This window comes from Suricata suricatta, chromosome 5 (assembly GCF_006229205.1).
Source record: "Suricata suricatta isolate VVHF042 chromosome 5, meerkat_22Aug2017_6uvM2_HiC, whole genome shotgun sequence".
Taxonomy (NCBI): Eukaryota; Metazoa; Chordata; class Mammalia; order Carnivora; family Herpestidae; genus Suricata; species Suricata suricatta.
Window position 1 is genome coordinate 2189931 of NC_043704.1, and position 14517 is coordinate 2204447.

Below are 14517 nucleotides of genomic sequence, written 5' to 3' on the forward strand. Positions count from 1 at the left end.
AAGAAACACCAGAAAAGAGGAAATATGTTGGACGTCATAAAATGCAAAACTTTGCCTCCTCTGTTCCAATAAAGGCAGGTCCCAGGTTGGGGAGATAGCTCTGCGTGTGTGCATAAACATCCGTGTGCATGTGCAGGTGCACACGGGTAGATCTCTGTGTACACGTGTGTGTAGGCATGTGTATACGTTTAAGTCTATACACACATACGACAAAGAAACTCATACACAAAATATATAAGGAACTTCTACAACTCAATACTGAGGATTCAAACAACTAATTGAAAATTGGCAAAGACCAGAGCTCGGTCAGTTAAGCGTCCGACTCTTGATTTCGGTCAGGTCATGGACGGCGGGAGACGCACACGGCATGAACTGCCTGTGGGAAATTGTAGAAAATGTGGAACTGGTTCACGGTGACAGAAAGCAGGCCAGCAGCTACCTGAGGCCAGGGGACAGGAAGAGCCCCCACAGGGGACCCCGGGGCTTTCTGGGAGACCGCAGTGACAGGTGGCCTGGGCTTCGTCGTGGCTGCTGTGAGACTCACAGAACCGCACGCTCCATGAGGGTGGGCGTGTCCTGCTGTGTGCCGCCTGCACGTTGACAGCTGGTTTGTTCCGGGGACACATTCTCTGGGGGGCGGTCACACTCCATGCTCTGCACCGTCTTCGATCTGCGGTCCGGGGGGACCTACGAGCCCCCAGCCTTCCTCAAGCCCTGGCAGCTGGCAGCAGACAGCCTTGGTGGAGGATGACAGACACGTGTCACCGGTTCCCACAACAGCCTTGAGAGGAATGGCTGAGCCTCGCGCCAGCTGGTGCACTGACGCTCCTTCCCTCCCGGACACCCCCGCTCCTGGCTGTGGTGACGCCGCGGGGACCCTCCCCGAGTGCCGGGGGGCTGTGCTAAGTGGTTCTCGGGGTGGGCAGTGTTCGCCAACCCTGAGAAGTGCCCGTGTCCTCGTGCACGCCATCTTGCGCATGAGAAGGCCAGTGCATGGCCCGGCCTTGTCCCCTGCCCCGGCCTCGAGGACTGCCGCGTGGGGTCCCGTTCAGGTGTGTCTGACGGCAGAGGCCGCTGTGCTCCTCTGAGCATCGGGCTCAGCTCCACCTTGCACGCACAAGGACTCAAGCTGCCACCGTCATGGCTCTAGAAGGTTCCGGGACCCTGGCCAGAGCGACCAGGAGGCGGAAACTCCGAACCCGCAACGTGTCCATCACCCAGCTGTGCCAGTGCACAGGTGAGCCCTGCCACCCCCCAAGAGGAGTGTTGGGGTCCCACCCCAAGTGGGCAGGGTCCTCGTGGCACAGAGCAGGCGGTGCGGCTGGCGGGCCTCGCCCAGTCCCACGGCCGAGTGGCCCTCTCTCGAGAGCCCGAGTGGACCGCCCAGCCCAGACAGACGGGAGCCCCGTGAGACACCGCAGGGCCCCCCAAGTGGGGCTCTAACTACCGACCCGGGAGTTCTAGGAAGTGATTCTTAACGACGTGATGATGACAATGACCGCAGAGCCCCCCACATACAACCGGCTGAACTCGGGATCTCAGCGGGCAGCGGTCTGGCCGCTCTTGGTGCCCTAGGCGTGGGGCAGGACGCGGCCAACCCTCCAGGAGCCCAGCCCTGCCAGGGGGGCCACCGGCCACGCATGTGAGGTTAACACCGGTTAGTCTCCTCCGAAGCCGGTGCCCCACAGCTTTCATTCAGGGGCACGGCTGGGGACAGGCATCGGGGGCCACGGAGCCCGCTGGGGGGTGCGCACAGCGAGGCCGAGCCGCGCCCACACCTCGGGGCTCCCGACACCCAGAGCCACAGCTCGGTTCAGGACGTGGTGGCTCTTCCCAAGCAAGCTGCCCAAGCCGCCCAACGCCGCACGGCCCAGGCCTTCTGCCAGCGACGCGAGGGGCCCTCAGTGCAAGAGCCGCAGACACCGACGGGCTGGTGGACGGGCCGAGGAGTCGTCAGGCGTGCAGTCATCCCCACGCTGCCCACAGACCCCGGCTGCGCTCCCAGCCTGCTGTCCTCTGTCCCGTGTCCTCGGCCTTCTGCCATGCCAGGCATCTCCCCAGAGAATCTTTCCTTTCCGTTACGGTTAAATGCCTGTAACACAGTTACCATCCTAACCATCGTCAAGTGTAGTTGTGGCGTTCGGTCCATCCACATTGCTACACAACCATCACCCTCATCCGTCTCCAGAACTTTCTGTCTTCGCCGAACTGACATCTGTCCCCACAGAGTACGGACTCCCCCTCCCCCGCCCTGGCCTCCCACCTCCCCCTTCTGCATCTGTGGGTCTGCCGCTCTGGCCCTAGGTAAGCGGGATCACACGGTCCTTCTGTCCCTGGTGCAATGTCCTCAAGACTCATCGTGGGACAGCAGGGGTCGGCTTCCGGCCTTTTTCTGGCCACATTCCCCATCCTAGAGGACGTCTCTCCATCCCCTCCCTCGCGGGGGCCCCCGCCCCTGGGCTACTGAGTCGCTGTAGTAACAGGCCTGGGAGCGGGACTCTGCGAGGGCTTGGGGCCCAGGCCCACCGCAGAAGGACACAGTGGGTCCACCTGCGGGGCCCTCCCGCCGGCTCCAGAGCGCACCCCTTCTCCCACAAGCAGCACACGAAGGTGCCGGTGGGCACTTCGTGTTGTTTTTGATGATGACCATCGTAATGGGCGTAAAGAGATCGAAGAACGTTTTTTAACCCAAAGGCATTTGCCCAGTGATCAAAGTGCAGAGTCTTGTGCCCATTGGGCAGCCTGCGCGGTCTGCGGCTGGACGTTGGCAAAGCCCATTTTAAGAGACAGGGAGTGCTTGGCTGTGAGGTTCTTCCAAATCCTGGATTCACCAGTGGCTCCACTGAGCGTTACCAGGGAAGGAGGAGGAGTGGTTGGCACCTGGGAGGGGAGGAACCGGCCGGAAGGCACACAGGAGGTTAGCAGAGCTGCCACCCCGGGGAAGGTGGGGCCTTCCCACGCCCTGCCCTGAGTGCCCAGTGCCCGGTGGGTCAGCACCCCTGGGTAGGGGAGCGGCGTCCGCTGCCAGACTGCCGCTGGCTCTTGGCGGTCGGGCCGGGGCGGGTGCCACCCACCTTCTCGGAGACCCGAAACGGAAGTGCAGCTGGAGACGCAGCCGGGAAGGGGGGCTCTCCCACAGAGACGAGCCACGGGGAAAAGGCAAGGTTCTTCCCCAAATATTTTATTTAAATATTAAATTAAAAAAACATACACCCGCTGATCATTTGGCATACACTTCTCATGGTAACACAAGAAATAAAATAATTAATTCCGTTACGGTAAAAAAAGAGAAACCAAACTCTGTACAGGGTCGTCAGGTTGCGTGGCGCCTCCGCACGGGCGGTCACGCCCAGCGCACGCCGGCGCTGCGGGGGAGATACAGGACACACGTCGCACACACCTACACATAGACGCAGAGACACGACTCACAGCGAGAAGGAAAACCTCCGGGTAAGTAAAGTGCTTGTCACGGCTCCGAGGCCTTTGATCTGTGGCATCGCGGCGGCAAGCTGTCTAGGAGGGGCCGGTCTCCCCTCTGTGAACCTGGAGGCCCGGGCGCCCCCAGGCCCCCGTGACGAGTCCGCAGGAGGCTTTGGTGACTTCTCTGTGGCCAGGAACGGGGACGGCCCTCCCCCGGCGCTCTGGCGACAGCCACGGGGAGGTAGCAGCAGCGGCCGTGGCAGGGCCGGGGGCCGGTAGCAGCAAGCTTGGCAGACGCAGGCACGGGCACGCGGGCACGCGGCCGGCCCCCTGCCCCCTCGCAGCCCGGCAGTCTTTGGCTTCTGCAGACGCCCACCTCTCCCCTGTTAATACTGTAGGTCGTAAGAGCCAAAGTGAGCTGAAGGCACCTGGGTCAGTAAAGGGCCGGGTGCTGACGGGTGCAGGGGGGAGAGGCAGCTGCCCGCCGCTCTCCCGCTCGGGCGCGTCCGACCCGAGCCACCTGCCGGGCGAGGACGCACCTGCCTCTCTCCTCCGCGCCGACCTGCTGCTGCCGCTTGGTAACGTTACCAGAGAGCAAAAGTCACACCAGGAACGCAGCCGTGTAGTAAAAAATATAAAAAATAAGTAGTGTCTATTTGTCTATTTATATACATGGACAATATTTGCTTTAAAAAAGGAACAAAGCTTGAACAACACTGATCTGACCTCTCCTTTCCATTTTCTTGAGTGAAAGCCTCACGCCTGAGGCCTGGATGGGGCAGGGCTGCCACGGGCCACAGCCCGGCCGCCGGCAGGGGGGGCCGCGCACCCACGACCCCGCTGTCCGCCTGCTCTCGCCCACCGGCCAGTATTGCACGCCCCCTGCCCTGGTCAGTTGTTCGTTTTGGACCCTGATAATGAAATGCATAAAAACTTAAATTAGCAGCGGAAATAAGATGGGCGGCAGGAAGAAACCTCTCCGGGCCCAGCCTCCAAGCCACGCGGGGGACCAGGTCACACGGCCCAGGCCGAGCCCCGACCTCAGTCACCCGCCCCGTCTAGTCTCTTCCTGGGGTTCCTCTGAAGAATCCTGGAAACTGACTCTCCAGCAGTTGATAAAAGTTCGCATCTAAAATAAGAAAACCATCCTTGGGGTTCTGATTTCAGGGCAGAGGATTCTAGGAATCTGCAGATTGCTTTCTCCTGTGGGGGGGGGGGGCGGCCCAACAGAGCTTTTAAAAAAATAAAAACTGATACATGAAGTAGAAAGTTCACAGTCCTCGTTCTGAAGCATGAATGTTTCGGGGAGTGGAGAACGGTTAACTAAAACAACAAAAAAGGCTACTAAACACACACGCACACGCGCGGATGCACCCGCATGGCCCCCGCGGCCCCCCCCCCGCCGCCCCGACCGCACTGGCGCTGGCCAGTCCAGGCAAGCCCTGTCGCCTCTCACCCGCCGCCCTCCTTCCCCTTCCCTTCCACCCACCCTGACACGCCCCTCAATTATTATTTTTCTTCAGGAAGTTTCCAGGCCCTACTCAGAGCTGCATTTGCTCAGTGCAAGGGAAAAAGTGAAAACCAAGAACAAAGGAAAAAGCCAAAACACCAGACGTATTGCTTGTTTCGCTCCTAGAAACGTATTGGCTTCGAGTCCGGAACCGTCTTCACATACTCTGAAATTATTGCTTCGAAGGGCCGACCGCCTGCGCGGGGGCGGGGGCCTCACTGCACCAGCACGATCGTGCCCCGCTGGCCCGACGTCAGCTCCTCCATCTCGCAGTCGGCCTGCGGCAGCCCCGCAGCCACAAAGCTCGTGGGCAGCGCGGTGGCGGGCAGCGGGGCGGCGCCACTGCCGATGTGCAGGTGCGCGTCCAGCAGCTGAGCCGCCGCTGCCACCGGGGAGCCTCCGGCCTGCAGGAAGTGGGGAGGCAGCAGCGGGCCGCGCGCCAGCCCCAGCTCCTTCTGGAGTCCCGACACGAGGAGGGCGCCAGCACAGGGGGCGAGGGCCAGCGGGGCGGCGAGCGGCGGGGGGGCCTGCTGGCAGCCGGCCGGGTGGTGCTGCAGCTGGAGCAACCTGGAGGGGGGAGGGGGCGGGTCACCCGTGTCCACGCCGCCCCACGTGGCCGCCGGCTGGGGCGCTCTCCACGCACAAGGCTGTGTGTGACTAATCCCCTGAGCCATTCCTGACATTTCCATTCTCCATCTTGCCTTTGCGGCAGCTCAGACATGCCAACCGGACGTGACACTCGTATCTGCTGCCCCCTCTGTCCCCCACTCACGGGTGGGCTACAGAGTGCTCCCTACCCCCGCCGCCACCTTCTACTGGAACGAGGCCCCCCCGGCTGATCGCCCCACCCCGGGGGCCGGCAGGTGCAGGCGTCTGATTACACGGAGATGGGGAGGCGCCGACGAGATAAGGTCAGTCAAGGAACCGGCCGAGGGGCGGGCAAGGGCGCGCAGGGGGCCTACCTCTGCTGGTGCAGGACCTCCTCCAGCAGGCTGCGGCCCTCCCGACTGCCGGCCCCACCGCCGTGTGGGCCTGGGCTCTGTGCGGGCAGCTGGAAGGCGCTCAGGCCGCCCCGCGAGGCTCGGCTGGAGGAGGGCTGGCACACCTGGCGAGCCAGCCCCTTGATCTTGTTCAGGCCCAGGAGCCCTTTGGCCCGCGTGCTCTTCCTCAGCTGCTGCCGGAAGGCTTTCAGCCCTGGGGGGCAACATCAAGCCGGTCAGTGGGTGTGCAGACCTCGGGCAGGCGCAGGCAGGGAGGGACCCCATGCAAACGTGATGGCATAAATGGACTGCTTTCCTGCGAGGTCAAGGGCACTCTCCAGTCAACCAATTGGATGACCCCTCCAGGGGCTGAGTCATCTTTTTTCAGAGTGTGATTTGGGGCAGCAGCTCTCACCCCAAACAGGGACGAGTCTGGGCAGACTCTGTGGACGGAGGGCCCAATCGGGGCCGCGGGAGGGAGCCCAGGCAGGGAGCTGGTCCCTCCCTGACTGGTCCTTCCTCCAGATGAGGCACTGCAGCCTGGCCCCTGGGTCTCATGGGCTTTTAGAACCTGTCACAAGGCATCCCTGTGCGTTTGTCCCTGAAGATGGGATGTCTAGAGCCTGGGGGCTCTGTTGCTCCGTCCAGGCCCGGCCAGAGAGTTGGGGCACGCCATGTGCCCTGGGACAGAGGGACGCCCACCCAGGGCCACGCGCAGCATCTTCTGGAAAGGCGGAAGGAAGGTGAGCAGGAAAGGGAAGTACCTTGGGTGAGTGAGGTGTCCGACGCCCTCCGGCCTTCCTGGAAGCTGATGGGGAGCAGAGCGGCCCCTCCTGGGGCCCCCCGCGCCTGCAGCACTGGGGTGGCGGACTGGGCTCCCAGAAGCGGTGAGGCCAGTCTGAGAGGGGAGCAGGTGCCCAGTAGCCCCTGGGTGGCCAGGTGGCCACTGAGCTCCACTGGGCTGTCACCGGCCGAGGTCAGACAGCTGTCGGAACTGGTGCCGTCCGCAGGACTCGCGGCGGAGGAAGAGATGATGATGCCTGTGGGAGGAGGCGCGCACTCCTGAGGGGCCCCCGAGGCTCCCCGAACCCAGAAGCAACCCGCCAGCATCCAAGTTTTCAATGGAAGTCACAAGTGCCAACGGTCCCAGGAGAGGACCAGGCAGGGACACTTTCTCCCTGCCTGGAATGCAGATCCTGGGCCTGGGACAGCCCACGTGGCCTGCTGACAGGGGCAGATGGTGGTACTGGCACCCTGTCCTGACCCTCAATGTGGGGCAGGCGCCTACGACCACCAGAGGCTGTCCGAGTCTGGGAGCCGCGATGGTGCCCGGCCGCCGTGACGGAGCAGCTGTCACCGCAGCTGACCTGTGGGGCTCAGGCAGGGCACGCGGGGGCCTGGGCTGAGGACCGGGGAACAGTCAACCCCACGCTGTCCTGCCCCCAAAGGACCCCGTGCAGTCGCAGAGTAGGGTCCAAGCGGCCTCGGGGTCGGAACAGAAGGCATGTCCGGACGGGTGCAATCAGATGCTGCCCAGCCAAGAAAGCACACTCGTCATGGGCCCGCCCCGCCACCGGGGACACTTACATGGAGGGACACTCGGGGAGAAGCTGGAGACCTCGGCCAGCGTGTGCCTCCGGCCTGTGCCGCCAGACGGGGGCTTCTGTGCCTCCCGCTCCTCCTCCAGGCCGTGGCCCGGCCTGACCTCCTCACTGATGGTCGCGTCCAGCAGGCCGCTTGGGGAGATGGAGCGGTTCCGGAACATTCCGCTGCAGGTGGCGTCCAGAGGGAAGAACAGGGGCTGGGAGGGACAGACACAAACCAGTAACTCCTGGGGCTCCGGGCACCCAGATGGGAGTCGCCACCATGGCTGGGAGAGGCCCGCCCCCCGCCCCGCAACGGCCGCCTGGGGAGGGGTCACACACCTGGAGTGAGCTGAGGGGGTCACAGTCAGTGTCCACCTGCAGGACGGCCTGCCCGAAGGCCTGGGGCTGTGGGCACAGCAGGGAGGACTGGAAAGAGTCACCGGATAGGCCTTCCTGAGGCACCTGTGGGCCGGCAGAGGAGAGGTGTCAGCAGGGGGCTGGCGGTGGGGACAACCACAAACAGCGTCACCAGGAAGACCCCGCTGGCTTTGGTGCAGGGCTGACCGGCCAGTCACCAGTGGCCCGGGCTCAGGCCAGGGGTGACCAGGAGAAGGTGTCGAGAGGCCAGACCAGGGACAGTTAAGGACCAAGTGCTGCAGGGTAGTGCCTGACCCGCAGCAGAGCGGCCAGCCCCCTCCTCTCACATAGGACCCCCCCAACCCCATGACGCACGGGCAGGAGATGGGGCCTAAGGGCCAGCGGGCCTGGCTGGGCAAGGCACTGTGACTGGCAGGGGTGGGGGCGCACAGTCCAGGCAGGGCTTGGCCGGGGGCTGCCCCCCACCTCCAAGCCGCTGAGGTCCGAGCTCCTGGGCCGCCGCTGCAGGGCCAGGCCGGGCCGCGCCGACGGCTGAGCGTGCCGGTGCTCCTTCAGCCGCTCGAGGAGGAGATAATAGATGGCAGCAAAGTGGTTGTAGCTGCTGTTCTGCAGCGACTGGAGGAGGCGGGGAGGAGCGAGGTCAGAGTGGGGCCGTAGGGGGAAGAGCGGGGCAGCAGGGCTCCGGGGGGTGGGCGGCCCTCGGAGCGGCCCAGGCTCCCCGACAAGACGGTTCCCAGGGTTATTCTTGGGTGGCCGAGAATATCCCTCAGAGGAGTGGACAGCTGGCCCTTAAATTAGCCCATGTTCCCGTTTTAACTCGACTGGCGAGTGCCTGCCCTCCCTCGGGGCGGGCGCTTCTCCCGCCGGGGTCTGCGCGGCCGGGCGGGGGTGGCACTCACCTCCACGGTCCTCTGCCGGTCGATGCCCAGGGCGTTCATGATGCCCAGCGCCCGCTCGTCATAGGGGCCCAGGCTGGAGCCGCAGCCGGGCGCGGGGCAGGCCGTGCAGGGCGGCCGCGGCACGGCGGGCTCCGCCTGCATCCACCTGTGCTGCCGGATCTGGGCGATGGTGATGCGCTTGGCGGGGTCCACCACCAGCATGCGGCGGATCAGCGTCTCACAGTCTAGGGGGCGAGAGAGGCCTGCTGAGCCCGGGTGGCCACCTGCGTGCATGCTCCCACCACCAACCGGCTGGGGACCGGGCACCCTCCCTGACAGCAACGCGCGAGTGACCGTCCTGAAGGACGCAGAGACCGGGGGCAGTGGTCCGGGGCTGTCTGTCGGGACCTGCTGCCCAGGGGAGCCACCAACTGAGGGCTCGGTCCCCTGGAGGGACGTGGTCTTGCTGACCTGCCCCGGAGGACCCCGTAGGCCCCCCAGAGACTGGGCCTCTCGGGGCAACAGCAGAGCCAGCCCCTCAAGTAGGGCACCAAGGAAACCCGGGGGCTGGGACACACAGACCAGTCAGGCCTGCCTGGCAGGAAGCAAGCCCCTGCTCCCCTCTGGCCGCCGCCCAGCCCACCCGCGGCTCCTGCGCGGCCAGCCCACCCACCTTGAGACATGAAGAAGGGGATTCGAAAGCGGCCCTCCAGCACCCGCTGCCGCAGCGCCGGCAGGCTGGGCCCATCGAAGGGGAGCGCTCCACACACAAGGACGTAGAGCACGACGCCAAGACTCTGCAAAGGGCACACACACGGCCTCACGTCAGTGCCCGCTCGCCCACGGCCCGTGCCCCACCAGCCGATGTGCGCCAACGCGCAGGTCCTACCCAGATGTCCAGCTGCGGGCCTTCGTACTCCTTCCCCTCAAAGACTTCCGGGGCCGCGTACGGGGGGCTCCCACACCACGTGGACAGGGGCTCTCCTGACTTGTAGAAATTCCCAAATCCAAAATCTGAGGGATAGGAAGGCAGATGGTGAGCTCACGGTGGAAAAGGCAGAGCCGAGTGTGCGTGCCCCTGGCAGGGACCCTCATGAGACCGCACTTCTGGGCTCGGGGCCGCCCCCCCCACCCCGCCCCCCCGGGAGGGCCCCTGCCTGCCAGCTTGATGTCCATGCTGCCGTCCAGAAGCAGGTTCTCGGTCTTCAGGTCCCGGTGGACGATGTGGTGGCTGTGGCAGTGCTCCACGGCGGACAGAATCTGCCAGAATTTCTTCCGTGCTTCGTTCTCGCTGAGGTGCCCGTTGGAGGTCAAATAATCTGAGGGGCGACAGGATGGAGCTACAGGCCTGACAGCCGGAAGTCTGGCCACCGCCTGGCGCACGATCGAGGAAAGAGGGCAGAGCTGCGTGCTGGGGGCGCCCCCGACCAGCTACAGTGACAGACACTAGAAACAGGCGTGGCTTACCGAACATTTCTCCGTTTTTTGCAAATTCGGTGACAATGTAAAGCATATCCTTTGTTTCCATAACCTAGAAACACAAAGACCTCACGTTTCACCACACAGAGCGAACATACCAATGGTATAAATAATCTACCTGAAATCAGTCAACTGTTAACTTCCCCAAGGATGAGTGCCTCCGTTATCTTTAAGAAGGAAAGAAAATAAACACTTCTGTGTTAAAGAAAACAGATATGAGGGTTTCTATTCAGAAAAAGAATTTAAGGGCTCAGAGGTGAATTCCTCACTAACCTGCCTATCGGAATGCACTAGAGGTTTCCTGTGTCACACCACGTTTATGCGACCTCTCACCGGCCGCCTGCAGGGAGGCCTCAGAGGTCTGACCCCCGCGGAGTGCACTGCTGGGGCTTTCTTCTAGAAGCCTAGCAGGCAACAGATGATGCAGGCCAGCACAAGCTGAATAATAGATAGCAAACACCCCTTCCCACTTTGCGTTGCCGACACGCTGAGCAGTGGGCCATGCGTGGAGATCTGCAACAGACCGCCGGTCTGGACAGCAGAGCCCCTCCCCGCACCGTGCGGGTCAGCAGCACGGCCAAGGTCATACACCCCTAAAGGCTCACCTATGGGTGGAGATTTGACTTCACTTTGAAAACCATTCTATAAAGGGTTTAAAATACAGCTAGTTAAGAAACAAGATAAAATGTACATCTTTGGTACTAAAAGAAGCAAATCCGACTCCTGCCCTATGTGTTTTAAAAGATTTCAAAGGGAGATGCAGAGACAACACATTCTTACAGTAACGGATTTCTTTAGGGTTTGAAATCCAGTTTTTCCTTAAAAAAGACACTTTAAAAGGCAACTGCTTTCAGCCAGAAATCTAACAAGACAGCAAACACAGTGCAGTTTAGCAAGAATCCCGACCAGCCTGGCCCCCCGCGTGTGCGGCCGCCCGGGCGGCCCCTCTCCCTCCATTCGTTAAGAGAGACGGAGAAAGAATTAAGAGTAAATGGTGCTTGGAGTTTTAGGGAACCTCCAGGCGAGAGGGAAGTGTGTCGGCAAAGTTCTGGGGCCTGGGCCAGCTGGGGAGGATTAGACAGCAGGGCCAAGCCCCCAGGACTCACAGGCTTTGCTGTCCCACGGAAGCCTTCCACGTCCCAACTCGGACAGTGACAAGAGACTTCACCCCCCCCCTCCCGACAGGACCTCGGCCTCTGGTGACGTGGGCCGCGTGCAGTCTAGCCGGGCGGCCCCATACAATGGGCCCGCAGAGGGACAGGAAGACCAGGAAGGTGCACTCCAGCCCATCCCTCCGGCAAAGTCAAAAACAGGGCCAGCCAGCTCCTGCGGAAACGGGCGGGCACATTTGTCAGGCGCTGACATCAGCGGCCACGGAGGGAGCGTCTGACCAAAGCAGCAGACTAAACGGACGCAGAAACAGCACGTGGACCAGAGTGTGCGGTGGCGGGCGGACAACTCTTAGTGACTCTTAGGGAGCCGCCGTGCAGGGGACCATGAGCCCGGTGACGCGGCTTCCGTGGGACAGTTTTCGATTCGAACGCCCTCTCCCGCCACCCACACGCCGAGCCCTGCCGTGTGCGCAAACACACACGCACTATCCCATGCCCATCCCAGATTCATGGGGCTTCACGAGAATCCCCAAAAGGAACTTAACACCCAAGACAGCGGGACGGACTGCCGAGCGCTCCGGTGTGAGCAGACTGGGTCTCATGGCAGAACTGGCCGGCGAGTAAGAGGCTGCTTTACTGGGCTCGTTAAATCAGCGCTCATGTTCCAAAGAAACGATTTCCCAGTCACCACATGGTAACAGCAATAAAGTCACAAAACAAACCAACAGACGGACAGGGCGAGGTGAGTTCTTAATGCGGATTAGAAGACAAGTTCTCTGTTCTCACCATGGCAAAAGAATTTTCCTCTCCATTTTTGACGGAAGAATTTAAACGGGAAGATGAATACTTCTGCTACCGCCTTTGCAAACAGAAGCTCACGGAAACTGCTAAAGGCAGCCGGTTTTAAAGTTTAATAATTATCTGCAAGGAGGGAAGTGTCTCCTTCCACTAAAATCTTGTTTCCTTCCACGCTAAATGCTGGACGAGTGGCAATACACAGGCCTGGTTGTTTTCTTAGGCAAGTAACTCTAACGACCGACCCCGACGCATTTAAAACTGGAAGGAAGGATAATACTAAAAATTTTAATGAGGCGCGTATCAATTATGATCCCAAAGCAAGAAAAGAATAGGAAATGCACACGAGGAGCTTACAGAAATCAATCCATTCACCTCCCACATGCGCCCAAAGAGGGGGCAAAATTCAGAAACTGCAGACTCCTTGTTGAACATAAAGAGTGCTAAACTTGCCAGAAGAAACGGCACGAGGCAAACTTGCGTCCTTACCTGATAAAGCTTTATGATGTGAGGGTGATTCAGAAGCTTCATGATCTGAACCTCACGATATATTTTCTCCAAATTACTGGAGTCTAATCGAGTTTTATCAATTATTTTTATTGCCACCTACGGTTTAAAAGAAAGGATATTTTTGTCCCTCATAAGACAAAACAAAACAAAAAACCTTTCATTTACACATATTGCTCTCTTGCACCTTAATTTCTATGACATTTAATGTCCCCAAAAGGTCACAAAAAGTCGGGGGGGGGCACACTAACCATTCATTAATGGTACTTAAAGTTAAGGAAGTATCTTAAATGTCTGCTGGCTCCCTTTATAGGGTCTCTGGGCAGATCACAGAGCCCCCCACTCCTGGGTCATCTGGTCATTACCCTCTCTGCTGTCCCCTAATATTTGTACAAATTATTCAGATTCCAAACATACAGCATATTCTGTTCACGGAACTGAGAACTGTCAGCACTGAGGCATTGCAGGATGAATGCTAGGGGCAGGGAGGCCACCCAGCGGCCCCAGGTCTGGCACGCACCTGGGTTTTGGTGACTCGATGCCGGGCCAGCTTCACCACGGCGAAATTGCCCTTGCCCAGGGTCCGCTCGACGTCGTAAAAGCCCACGCGGAGGGTCTTCTGCTGACCCTGGCCGGAGCCGGCGGGGGCCGAGCTCAACTCCGACATGATCACCATGGCTCCGGGCCGAACCTGAGGGCCACCGGGGAGCACACTCAACACCGGCCGCCCCCTCGCTCTGCTCCTTCCTAAACACCTCATCCCGCCGGGCGCTTGCCCGATCCCACGCCCGCCCCCGACACTCCCGCACCCAAGACCGCCAGCCCCGCGGGGCGCGTGGACCTCATCCACCCTGCCGCGCTCCGACTCCATCCCGACCCCCGACCCCCCATCCCAGCGGGGCGCATGAGCCGGCTCCCACCCCCACCGCCCCCTGCCGGTGCTCTGCTCCATCCCGACCCCCGATTCCCCAGCGCCGCGCGGCGCCTGAACCCGTTTCCCACCCCGCCGCCCGTGGTCAGCTCCATCTAGACTCCCGACCCCCCTCCCAAGCCCCGCAGGGCGCCTGGACCCCCTCCACCCTACCGCCCTCTCCATCCAGACACCCATCCTCCAGCCCCGCGGGACGCCTGGACCCGCTCCCACCCGCCGCCCGAAGTCTGCTCAATCCAGACCCCCGAGACCCCCGCCCCGCAGGGCGCCTGGACCCGCTCCCACCCGCCGCCCTGGGTCCGCTCCATCCCGACCCGAAGATCCCTTCAGCCTCGCGGGGCGTAAAATCCGCTCCCGTGTCGTCCCCTGTCCCGCCACCTGCGGTCGGCTCCATCCCGACTGCCAGACCCCTGTAACCCCCGCGGGGCATATAACCCGCTCCCACCCCGCCTCCCTCCCCGCCGCCCGCGGTCCGCTCCATCCAGTCTCTCGACCTCCAGCCCGCGGGGCGCGGGGACCCGCTCCCACCCCGCCGGCCGGGATCCGCTCTACACCGACCCCCGGGCCCCCAGCCCCGCTGGGTGTGTGACCCGCTCCCACGCCGCCCGCGGTCGGCTGCATCCCGATCCCCGGACCCCCAGTCCCGCTGGACGCCGGGACCCCCTCCCACCCCGCCGCCCGCGGTCCGCTCCATCCCAACCCGGGAGCCCCAGTTCCGTGGGGCCGGTGGACCCGCTCCCACGTCATCCGCCCCACAACAAAGGGAGCCCGGCGGCGGCTGGGAGAGCGGCGTCCCGGTCCGAGACCCCCGCGCGCGCGCCTTCGGACCCCGGAGCCCCGAGCGGCAGTCGGAAACCAGAGCCCAGGAGCTCCGGGGCCCGACCCGGCCGCCTCGAGCCCGGTGGCCGCCACCGCGGCCTCGCCGCCGCCTCACCTCCGCC

The 14517-nt window shown here is 62.2% G+C and overlaps 1 protein-coding gene across 1 annotated transcript; it reads right to left on the reverse strand.

Annotated features, from left to right (window-relative positions):
• Nucleotides 1-3165: 3165 nt before the first annotated feature.
• SIK1 (salt inducible kinase 1) lies at nucleotides 3166-13492 on the reverse strand. The gene is made up of 13 exons (XM_029938842.1): nucleotides 13166-13492; nucleotides 12628-12744; nucleotides 10220-10283; nucleotides 9910-10071; nucleotides 9642-9766; nucleotides 9426-9549; nucleotides 8774-8997; nucleotides 8340-8489; nucleotides 7836-7958; nucleotides 7498-7711; nucleotides 6675-6950; nucleotides 5893-6124; nucleotides 3166-5497 (listed from the first exon to the last, which is right to left on the reverse strand). The coding sequence occupies exons 1-13, from the start codon at nucleotides 13403-13405 to the stop codon at nucleotides 5146-5148; spliced, it is 2403 nt and encodes an 800-aa protein (XP_029794702.1). The 5' UTR covers nucleotides 13406-13492; the 3' UTR covers nucleotides 3166-5145.
• Nucleotides 13493-14517: the final 1025 nt, after the last annotated feature.